The sequence below is a fragment of the Gymnoscopelus microlampas genome (genome assembly GCF_963454915.1).
Source record: "Gymnoscopelus microlampas genome assembly, chromosome: 24".
Taxonomy (NCBI): Eukaryota; Metazoa; Chordata; class Actinopteri; order Myctophiformes; family Myctophidae; genus Gymnoscopelus; species Gymnoscopelus microlampas.
The window spans coordinates 31,687,721-31,700,328 of NC_139961.1; the positions used below are offsets into that span (position 1 = coordinate 31,687,721).

General features: G+C 40.9%; 1 protein-coding gene across 1 annotated transcript in view; it reads right to left on the minus strand.

Annotated features, from left to right (window-relative positions):
- Positions 1-6,505, minus strand: part of gckr (glucokinase (hexokinase 4) regulator) — a gene marked incomplete at both ends in the record, with an annotated part of 14,659 nt that extends 8,154 nt beyond the window's left edge. Inside the window, 5 exons of the mRNA XM_084050979.1 lie at positions 523-596; positions 793-861; positions 954-1,022; positions 5,998-6,147; positions 6,455-6,505. Of these exons, the coding sequence (XP_083907105.1) occupies positions 523-596; positions 793-861; positions 954-1,022; positions 5,998-6,147; positions 6,455-6,505 (413 nt within the window). The remainder of the gene's footprint in view (positions 1-522; positions 597-792; positions 862-953; positions 1,023-5,997; positions 6,148-6,454) is intronic.
- Positions 6,506-12,608: the final 6,103 nt, after the last annotated feature.

Genomic DNA, 12,608 nt, shown 5'->3' on the forward strand with positions numbered 1-12,608 from the left:
ATCCTTATAGACAGAATAAACTATGACTATATATATTTAAAAATGTACACAAAGCTTCACATGGAAACACAATATATAGCATAAAACATGTACAGGTCAAATGCATGTACTGTAAGAGTTGTTTAAGAATGTTAACTATGCTGATATGTTGGACATCAATGACTCACAACTTATTAACTGTTTATTTGAAAAAGATGTATTTAAACTGGCAAACTACTTGGAGAAAGCCTGGGATATGAGGAAAAAAACATTGTACAGCCAGTAGGAGATATGTACTTCATGTTAAGTTTTGTTTTGTGCGGTCTGTATGGTTGTATATGATCAGCAATACCGGTAACCAGTGTATGAAACTATTTTGAATATTGTAACTGTCTGAAAAGGTGTCATATAATCCCATCATTCCCATGAGGGATGGGCCACGAGGTGGCATGACACTTAAATAAAATAATGCATTCGTTCATTCATTCATACTGTATAATTGCAGAAAATGACAGAGGCCCTTAACAGCAAGGAGCAACACACCTGTCTCCTCCAGCAATAAGGTAAGAGTAGACTGGAGTCTGGTTCTTTTCTCTCAGTAATCTGTTGAAGCACGTCTGATAATGAAACAGACATTTCTTGTTTAACATTCAGCAGCAGTATTTTCAAAGCCTCGCCCGGGACCCAAAGTTATGTTGAAGGAAGATTAAAATGGCTATTGGTCTTAATTAAATCCAGTCCTTTCCTAATTTTATAATGTATGCCCTTGAAGGTGAAGGGAGGAAAGGGAGAAAAACTAAAAATAACATTTACCGCAATGAGGAAAGCTATACGGCCAGAGGTTCCACAACCGCTTAATACAATCCTGCTTTCCTCTGGCTCCTGTTGAGGAAGCAGTAGATAAGATGGCTTTTAGCATGACTGAGACAGACAGTGTGTGTGGGGAAGGGAGAGCGGTAACATAATATATTTACCTTAAGAATAAGCTCCACATGCTCGGCTACCTCCATCATGGTTTTCACCACACGCTGGCTGAAAAGCCTCTGCAGAGCATACACACACGCACACGTGCACGCACGCACACACACACACACACACACACACACACACACACACACACACACACACACACACACACACACACTATGGGCTTAAATTAGTGCCAATAATATTTTGTACTTGTAAAAATAATTTGTATTTGTAAACACATTTTGCATTTGTAAAAAAAATATTTGTACTCGTAAAAATAATATGTACTCGTAAGAATATTTTTTGCATTCGTAAAAAAAATATTTGTACTCGTAAAAATAATATGTACTCGTAAATAAAATATTTGTCTTCGTAAATAAAATATTTGTATTCGTAAATAAAATATTTGTATTCGTAAATAAAATATTTGTCTTCGTAAAACAAAGTTTTGTATTCGTAAGATAAAAATGTGTGTTGTAATTGTAGAATTACATTTACAATGAACATTGTGACCAGAAAAAAACAACAGCTTGCGCGCTCGAAGATCTGTTCTACGGATTGCAAAACTTTATTTTTGGCACTCTGCACTTCCGGGTCTGAGCCAATCATGTGAGGCCTTTTCCACTACCCAATCATAAAGCTCCATAGGTCTCCATGGCAACATGGCAAACGGGGTTGCCATGTTGCAACCCCAAGAGTTTTAACTGCAACATAATTCCATTGCTCAGGAAATAAACAATGGATTACAATAATATAACATTCCCTACAATCAGTAACATGTAGGTGATACCTATGTCTATCAAATATGGTTTTACTGAAAGGCAATCAAAGGCTAGATCGAGTATAGAAAGCAAACAGGTCATGTCTGGGGGCCTCAGTGCGGCTGCAGAGTTTGATTGAGTGTGAGACTAGGACCCACATGCCATATGTCAAAATGAGCGGCTTCATCGGTAATCGTGCGCATATATTTTACTAAGAGATTGGTTACATAGTTTAATTGATATTAATGTATTAGTGCATTCAATTTCCCCATCCACTTTAATGGGAAAATTAAAAAACTCGATTTCAAGTATTTTTTTTTCCAGAAACTGTAAGGGCTAGAGTTACAAGACTTGGAGGGGAGGTTCATAATTTAATCCGAAATTATAAAAAAAAAGAAATACACCAGTCGGCCTCATGGTGGCGCTATAAAAGCCCCCTTTATGTTTTGGCCTATAACTCTTGAACCGTAGGTCGTAAAATAAAAATATTTTTTTCCCTAGATTCCTTGGGCCATGACGCAACTCCCCATATAGGCCCATTTGCGCCAGGATAGATTTTCCGCCATTTTGAATTTTCTTCAAAACACACTTTTAGCTCCTCCTCCCACATATTTTGTCCACATTTCACAAAAATCGCTATACATGATCTTTGGACCCATGCGATAAACATCTCCAAACCGAATTTTGATAGTCCATACGGTTCTTCCATAAATGGCTTCCAAAATTTGCGGGAGGGGCCTGTTTTACAAAAAAGCCCCCACCCCCTCCTCCTCCAGCATTATAGGCTTGACAGCACTGCTACTGACCTATAGGGTGTACCAACGTTGCGTCACCAAAAGTTCGCCACGCCCACCTTTTCGATGCTACAGCCCTTGAGGGGTCAGGCTGTACATAGAGACACGCTTAAGACTAGGTGGTTTGTGTTTGTAAACATTAACTTCTTTGCCGACTACATAGTGATAGGGTTCAAACAGGCCCATTGAGGGACAGATGAAGTGATGAACCCGGTTCGCGGGACATCGTGGGCGCGCGCGTGCATGAGGACCCCCTGTGCGCGCGCGCAATTTTTCTTTTAGGTTCTGGGCGGGTTGGGTTCGTTTTTTCCCAGTTTTTGGTTTCTTTATTTCGGTTTTAGGGTTAGGATTAGGGTTAGGTTAGGGCTATGTTATTTAATTCTTATTTTTGCCTGATTTTACCGATTTATTATCAAAAAAAACTTCTTCTTTTTTTCATATCTTTGATTTTCGGGACATTGCTCTGCTTGTGCGGGACAGAGGGTTCAATTTCGGGACTGTCCCGCGAATTTCGGGACGGGTGGTCACAAGTGATCATTGCACACTGCACATGTGTGGCTGGTCTATGAGAAAGCTGTCGCAGCTCTCCTCTTCAAGATTGAATGCAGTGTGAGGCTAACAATCTAGGCTATTCAAGAGACGTAGTATGGCTTGGATCTCAGCTGTACCACACAAAGATTTAACGTTCAAGAACCTACCCAAATACAGCCGTGTTTGTTCACGTCATTTTCTCAAAGGTACATTTTTACCAAAAACATGAAACTGCTATTTTGTTTCTGCTAACTAAAAGTAACTAGGTAATGCAACTATAGGGTGGTCCAGAGTGTTAAGTGACTTTTTTTCCCCTCTCTAACGATTTGACACGCGGGCTGCTCTGCTCATAGACCGAACATTCCACTACCGTGCGAGGTCTCCAACTTTAATAAAAACTAGACGCGTAGCAATTCTGGGAAATTGCAAAGTGTGGTTGCGCCGATGCCGGTCGCGGGTCTCGGCCGCCGGGACTCGAGGGATACGCCGGGAGGAATACCGTCGCAGGCCGCGCAACGTGCCATTCGAATCGGGTGCCGATCGGATCCTGCCTTCGTGATACATGCTGTTTTGATTTTAAGAAATAGGCCCGTCCCACTAAATAAATAGCCCCCTCCCAGAAATGTAACGGGCCAATCATATTGTCACGTCACTCCTGATATCGCTTTTATTACATTTTGAAAGGATCGTTCCACCAAAAAATCATGTTTTTGCATCAAACGGTTACGTTTTGTGCATTTGTGAGGCCCCCTATGGGTCAAAGTGGAAATGCTTTTGGGGATTCGTTGAGTAAACCACCCTCGACATGTGATTTAAATTTGGGATTGACCGGATCGTTCGTGATTTCTGGCGTTTTTGGTAAAACAGGCCCCTCCCACTAACTTTGGAAGCCATTTACGGACGAACAGTAAGGATTATCAAAATGCCGTTTGGATATGTTTATCGCATGGGCCCAGAGATCATGTGTACCGATTTTTGTGAAATCTGGACAAAATATGTGGGAGGAGGAGCTAAAAGTGTGTTTTGAAGAAAATTCAAAATGGCGGAAAATATATCCTGACGCAAATGGGCGTGGCCTATATGGGGAGTTAGATTTTTATTTTACGACCTACGGTTCAAGAGTTATAGGCCAAAACGTAAAGGGGGCTTTTATAGCGCCACCATGAGGCCGACTGGTGTATTTCTTTTTGTTGATAATTTCGGATTAAATTATGAACCTCCCCTCCAAGTCTTGTAACTCTAGCCCTTACAGTTTCTGGAAAAAAAATACTTGAAATCGAGTTTTTTAATTTTCCCATTAAAGTGGATGGGGAAATTTAATGCACTAATGAATTAATATCAATTAAACTATGTAACCAATCTCTTAGCAAAATACACGCGCACGATTCCCGATGAAGCCGCTCATTTTGACATATGGCATGTGGGTCCTAGTCTCACACTCAATCAAACTCTGCAGCCGCACTGAGGCCCCCAGACGTGACCTGTTTGCTTTCTAAACTCGATCTAGCCTTTGATTGCCTTTCAATAAAACCATATTTGATATACATAGGTATCACCTACATGTTACTGATTGTAGGGAATGTTATATTATTGTAATCCATTGTTTATTTCCTGAGCAATGGAATTATGTTGCAGTTAAAACTCTTGGGGTTGCAACATGGCAACCCCGTTTGCCATGTTGCCATGGAGACCTATGGAGCTTTATGATTGGGTAGTGGAAAAGGCCTCACGTGATTGGCTCAGACCCGGAAGTGCAGAGTGCCAAAAATAAAGTTTTGCAATCCGTAGAACAGATCTTCGAGCGCGCAAGCTGTTGTTTTTTTCTGGTCACAATGTTCATTGTAAATGTAATTCTACAATTACAACACACATTTTTATCTTACGAATACAAAACTTTGTTTTACGAAGACAAATATTTTATTTACGAATACAAATATTTTATTTACGAATACAAATATTTTATTTACGAAGACAAATATTTTATTTACGAGTACATATTATTTTTACGAGTACAAATATTTTTTTTACGAATGCAAAAAATATTCTTACGAGTACATATTATTTTTACGAGTACAAATATTTTTTTTACAAATGCAAAATGTGTTTACAAATACAAATTATTTTTACAAGTACAAAATATTATTGGCACTAATTTAAGCCCATAACACACACACACACACACACACACACACACACACACAGTAATTCAGCAATTCAAAACATAGCTATCTCTATGAGCGATGTCACAGAGCTCAGAAATGCTGTATAGCTACTGTCCATTTTGATTCCATTTCTACTCTGTCAAGAGTTATGGGGGTACGTGACGTAATGCATACCAAACTGGGGGTACTAGAAATAAAAAGTTTGAGAACCACTGATATATAGGCTAAGGAGTTGGTTTTGGCACATGGTTCATACGCAGACAGCCCAATATGAGTGTCTGGTTGTGTGTTCGTTTTGATGGACAAGTGTGACATACATAGATAATTTTCCGCCATAGCAACCACACTCTGGAACGAGCTTCCACCCCATGTTAGAGTGTCTCAAACCCTGCCTGTGTTTAAATCACATTTGAAAACTCACTTGTACTCCTTGGCGTTTGAAAATTCAGATTGAGAAGCTGCTGTTTCCTCTAGGCATTGTGTCTAATGTTGTTCTGTTTATTGTGTGCTGTTTTGCTCTTGTTTATTTTAGTATTTTGTTACTGTGAGTGTGTACAGCACTTTGGTTCAACACTGTTGTTTTAAATGTGCTGTAAAATAAAGTGGATTGGATTGGATAGCAGCCTCTCCTTACAATAATTTAGCTTTAATTGCTTTGGGGCTTAACTAATTATAGATTCTATAGGGCCCACATTCACCAAACGTCCTCTCTGTTTCTGTAGACAATAATTAGTAGATAATTAGTAACCAATCTGTACTCAATAACATCCCTTTCTCTCAGACACTGACCCCTGACCTTACCTCATACATGTTTCCTGCCTCCTCCTGAAACATCTGGGCGTCACAGGCCTGTAACAGCCTCACTATTTGATTGGCCGAGGCCCGGTCGATGTCTCGGGTCAAAGGGTTGGACTTCTCTGAGACAGGAAGGCAGGGCTCATAATCTGGACACTGACAAACATCGCAGAGACGATGAACAATAGAATGAACGCATAAACGAATGAGCGTGTGTAATGCAAGCATCTACTTGATTCAAAGGAGGAGTTCCTCTTTTTCTTTTTTTTAAATGGCAAGTCACGTTAAAATTACAAACGCCTATCTTTCACTTTAACATAGACTGGAAGCAAATGCACTTCAAAGAACACCTGCTTTCTGTTTGTAACACACACCAAAGGATGTGAGCCCTGTCTACAGTATGGGTTATTATTAATAAACAGACATTGACATATGACCTAGCTGCACCTTGGTCTTCTCTTACCTCCCATTCACGCATAGTGGACAGATTGAACGAACCCTCTGCTCCTGCCATTGTGTGTCTATGAGCCACTTGATTCGTGACATAGCCTTGTTCCGCAACAGGACCTTTGCCCTGTATGTTGAATTTTCCTCTCGACAGTTGCGGTTATTACTGTATCCACAGTGACAAAGTTCACAGTGAAAGGCAGTATAGATTTCTCACTATAATCCCTCGCTTTCTCTTTCATGCACTTTCTGTCTTCATTTTCTTTCATACTCTCTCAGTGTACACACGCTCATGGCACACGCACGCAGGCACGCATGCACGCACGCACGCACGCACGCACGCACGCACGCACACACACACACACACACACACACACACACACACACACACACACACACACACACACACACTCACAATAACATTGATTTAATTGTTTTATTTTCAGTGATGGACAAATAGAATCGACAGCAGGCACTGTAACAATATATTGCTATCAGTCCTCATTGGTGTGATGCACGAAGTCTCAGAACTAGTCTGGCAGCTAGAATGAGTCTGACAGATATAGTCCATGGGCCAGATGAGAAGTCAGGGACACGTAAGGTGGCAAAATCTCTTTGGCACCATTTTGTTTGTAGGGTCCATATAAGTACTTTGAAACATGATAACCTTTTCAAATGAGTAGCTTTAATACTTTTTTAGGACATTCATGTTTTTGCCATTATCTCCCCACATTATCTGCACAGTAGTTCTGTACCTGGCCAATAGAACCGTTCACAATTTGGTGTTAGGAGAATTTCTCACTTGAACTGAGTCAATGGGTACCTAGACATGAAAAATTACAGAGGTTCTCATCCGCCATAGTGCCACGAATGGCGCAATGGCCAAATCAAAAATGGCCGCCATCGCCTATGATGACAATCCAACTTTTTGTGTTTCTGAGTGTATATACACATGCAATACCTCCATGTTGACTAATTGTGGGGTGGGGAATTAATTTCTGTTATGACCACTTTGGGTGATGTTGACCTTGAAAGGTCATGGTCAAGGTCATCTTGCTATTTCAAAGACCTTGGCCATAACTTGGCCATTGTTAGGACTAAAAACAGGTGTAATAAGACTAATTAAACTAATTCTGGCATTTATAATTCCTTTCTGATATTGTTTTGACCATTAAGGAGCATCTTGTCATTGAAATATGTAAGTCAATGCAATTTTTCAATAACTCAATTACTCAATAACTTTCATTCTTTCAACTTTCAACTTTACAAAAGACATACAAAGACATACAAATAAAATCGTAACTCAAAATCAAATAACAATTCCTCTCAAAGTGCACCATATGTGTGCATGCTGGTTAGTGTGATGGACATTTACAGGATGGATTTTAAATATTCCCATGGCAGAATATGATGCATGGAACTCCAGCAGCACAGCACCCACATCGGCGAGTGTCACACTTGCCTGAATACTTGCATGCTGTGAGCAGACTTGGTGGTAAGGCCTTCAGACACTTAGATGGCAGGAGTGTACCAAAGTGCTCCTCCCATCCATGTTCCATTGGTGCTAGTCTTGCCTGAGGTTCCTTGGCTGTCGCAACAGGTCGCAAGCCCTATGCACCAGAATGACACCTTGGATGTGGCCTCTGATCACACTACTTGTGGGAGGGAGAGCATCCATTCCAGCACTGGCACAGGTATAGTTTTCTACCCTGAGGTCATCAAATGTCTTGCTGTTGTACTTGAACTGGACCCTGCCCAGACACGCACCAAGTACTTCTCTGTCAACGCGGTGTCTTGTTCGGTCAAGGTGTCTGCCTCTCCAAAGATTGTCAGATATTGCACTGGGTCAAAAGCCATAGCTGCATGTTTGGTCCCCACCTTACTCATGCAGTCATCCCCAGTCAGGATGTGTGCCTTGATCACTGTCTTGGCTAGTGGTGCTCCACGATGAGAGACTGCTTGATGCAGTGGGAGAATGCGCCGCTTCTCACCAGTGCCATACTGCTGCCAGATCTCCTTCATCCTCAGTGCTTGGAAGTAAGTATATGGGGTGTAGTATAGCAGTAATGTGAAGGTGTGTGTGTCATTGGAGACTATGACAACTCTCTTGCACTGTTTCACATGAACAGCCCACTCCACATGCACCACCATGGGGCGGCAGTGGCTCAGGGGTAGAGTGGCCGGGTAGAGTGAACTGGAAACCGCAAGGTTCCTAGTTCGATCCCGGGCTCCCCCAGAGTTAGTGTCAAAGTGTCCTTGAGCAAGACATTGAACCCCTAATTTCTCTGAGCAGTTTGGTGCCTTGCATGGTTTCTTCCGCCATCGGTGTGTGAATGGGTGAATGTAACGTACAATCTATGTAAAGCGCTTTGGATAAAAACGCTATATAAATGCACCATTTAGCATTTACCACCAGCCTGTCAGCCTCAGCACCAATGGCTGTCCTGGAACTTATGGCCTGCAAGTGTGTACGGACCTGCAAGTTTCCAGACTGTTCCTGCCTTGCCAACAAATTAAAGTGCACAGAAATGTGCAAGCTACAAACCTGCAGCAATCAGAAGGAAGAGGAGGAAGATGAACTGGAACTGATTGATTATGATGATGATAATGATGACGATGACGATGACGAATACTGAAGAATTGATATTGGTATGACAGTTATGATGATGATGATCATTGATTTAAGTACCTCTCAAGCCTACTCCATAAACCGACTCTGTCACGGACCCTGTGGTCCACAGACTTGGACCTCCTCTCTGTCCCTAAGGCAAACAAGTGAACCATGTTCTGAACCTTGTTCTGAAGGCTCTGTCGGGGACAGAGCCTTCAGTGTGGCAGCCCCCACCCTGTGGAACTCTCTCCCAATAGGGATTGGTCATGCTCCTGCTCCATGCTCATGCAACACTGGACTCTTAAGGCTGTGTGTCTTGAAAAGACACCTATTCTCTCAGGCTTATGGCATATAGTTGTTTGTCGTTTTGTTAGTTTGGCTGTTGGTTGTTCATTGTTTTTGAAAGGCGCCATATACATTCAAGCTACTATCATTATTATTATTTTAATCAATAGTGAATGAAAGAGAGAAAATTATTCCCCCCCCCCCTCTGTATCACATGTTCTGTTCAAAAAAAGTGGCACGCTTTCTTAATTATTTGAATATATGGTTGGTGTCTTTGAAGACTGATAACTGTGACTTATCTACCACTTGGGAAAGGCTATCATGATCAAATATAATCTAGGGATATAGACCTATTCAAAATACAAAACTAGATTTTGCAAATGTTGCACTTGAGTGACCCCGATTAGTGAAAATGCTGTTCACATCGTATCACAACGTGAAGTGTTGTGAGCTTGTAGACATGCCATTTGCTGAATGTTTACCCCAGAATAGGCATGCTAGGGTTCATGTGGTTAAATAAGTGAATGTAAGAGATTGAATAATGTTTTTTTCCCTCTGTATGACATGTTCTATTCAAAAAAGGTTAGGCGATTTTTTCATTCTTTGAATCTATGGTTGGTGTCATTGAAGGCTGATAACTAGGACTAAGCTACTACTTGGGAAGGGTTATCATGTTGAAATATTATCTAGGGATATAGACCTTTTCAAAATACCAAACTAGAATTTGCCACCTTGAGTGTCCCTGATTAGTGAAAATTCTGACCTGGGCCCATGGACTAATAGTATTAATGGTGTCACACCCCCCCCCCCCCCCCCCCATGACTGAAAAAAAGGCATTACGCACAACCTCCTTCAATCATCAGTCTGTATTTCAGTTATTCTACAGGGTAAAGATAAGTCACTCATATTGTTTCAATTAGAAAGTCTTTATGTCTATACTGCAGATGAAGTTCTTCCACTGAACTGTACTTCTGTTTTATATTTTCTTCTAATTTGTATGTCTTATTTGTTGTGGTTAATATGCACCATCTAGTGGACTAAATTTAAAACTACACCACCTGTTCTCTGATTTATCTGCTGTTGACTTGGTTTCTGTCCGAAGATAAAACTGTCTGACCACTTGGCTGTTTGACCGTAGAAAGGCTATATAATCTCTAGTCTCTAATCTAGTAGTCTACCTCTAATACGTTTTTCAAAGCTCCATGGTGCAGGGAAAACAAAAATGCTGAGTATTTGTGGAGATACTCAAGATAGATATATAGCCTTTATATTGTACATTTTGCTGAGCATTCATATATAATTAGTTTAGAAAATATTTTATGAGATCCCGCAAAGCATTCTGGGAATCACTGGTGCAACAGCAAAACATTTTACAAAAACAGTGTTTTATTCAGGCGCTGCGTTGGGGGCAGGCCAGACTGGGCTCTGTCCGCCCAATTGACATCCTCGCTCACTTTCATCAATCTTGGTAGTAGCCTATACTCTAACAAAACACCAGGACATAAGAAATTGGTTTTAAAAAGCTTACTTATGTTCTAGCATTCACCAAAATGGCAATTGCCACCCCCTATCTTTTGCATGCATTTAACCTCAAAATGACTATTTTTGCAACAATACATTCATTTATTAACCGGCCACCCTATTTTGGGAATGTCATTACAGGCGAAGATTTTAAAATATGTGTCTTTATTTTTATTTTATTTAGTTTTATTTCTTCATAATTTGTCACCCTCTAGTTTTTTTTATGAAATGACGCCTCTGCATGCAATCTGAGTTTGCAACACAAGGGGTTGTCATCTGACTTTTGTAGTGCTCTCTCTCATTGTCCATCTCGGGGTGGTAAAATAAATAAATACAAGAAAATAACAAATTTTCATGAATTTCATACACACGTACTGTGTTGACTGTATTTGTTTAGATTCTTGTATTCTATATATGACCCAAATGTTTACACTATAAAAAAAATACAAAATACACTTGTAGGTCATTCCAAACTGGAAATGTTGAAAGGTTCAAAAGCTCAAGTTGTTTTCAGTTGTTTGAAACCAATAAGAACAAAAAAAAGCAAAAGGAGTGATAGTGAAAGGGGCATGGGAGCCAGACTCACACATTAGTGTAGATGGTAAACTGTAAAATCCTGAGTGTTAAGTTATCTCTGAGAGTGTACAAATGTAACCGAATGGACCCATAACCAGCTGAAAACTTGGCAGTATTCCTGCTCCTAATGTTAGAAACGGGACATTTTGCCCATATGTCCACAGAAACCATACCGTCTTCAAATTATGGATGTTCATTTTTAGATATATGAAACAGGCATATTAGTGGTTGCTTTGACAGTTTGGCAATATGGTCTCAAATGCCCATAGTCACATAAGAACATATGGACAAGCACGTAAGCGATGTGCACCTACACACACGTGCACAAATCTATTGGCAAGCCAGACAGAGAGAGAAAGAGGGTGGGGTACAGAGAGGCATGTATGTGTGCATACCGGCCAGGGCCTTTTCACTGTGTGTGTGTGTGTGTGTGTGTGTGTGTGTGTGTGTGTGTGTGTGTGTGTGTGTGTGTGTGTGTGTGTGTGTGTGTGTGTGTGTGTGTGTGTGTGTGTGTGTGTGTGTGTGTGTGTGTGTGTGTGTGTGTGTGATTGTTCGGACTCAATCCCCAGGACTTTCAGCAGGCATAAAGGAAATGCTGGCCTCAGCATAGCTTCATGGATGAGGCAGGCACACACACAGTGAGAGACAGTGACCACCGGGCAGCCGGCGCATAATGTCAACAAATGCCCCTGAGATCAACAAGTGAAACAAATGAAGGTACAGCTAGAAGTACAATGAGATGAACTCAGGATCCAGACAGAGTTGTCCTTGAGCACAGGAGTGTTAGAAGGAGAGCAAAGCAGAAACTTTGTTTAAATGTTTTTCATCGTGGAGTAGAAACAAGAAATGTACAAAAGCACTATTTTTTTCTCTCAGGATACACAGGATGAAGCCTGGGCACCTGCTGCTTATGGGACAGCTCACCCAGCTATACCCAAAAACTACAATTTCCATTTAGAACTATATATATAGGCCTATATCCTATATTATATTTGGCTAATGGGTGTCACCGTGTCACTATGACTCAGACATAACCATAAACAAACCCGATACGCCCATATATAGGCAGACCACCGCGGCCTGTCACTATGACTCAGACATAACCATGCCCATATGGGCATATATCAGAGATCTCCATATATGGGCATCAAATTAAGGGACAAGGACTAACAGATAC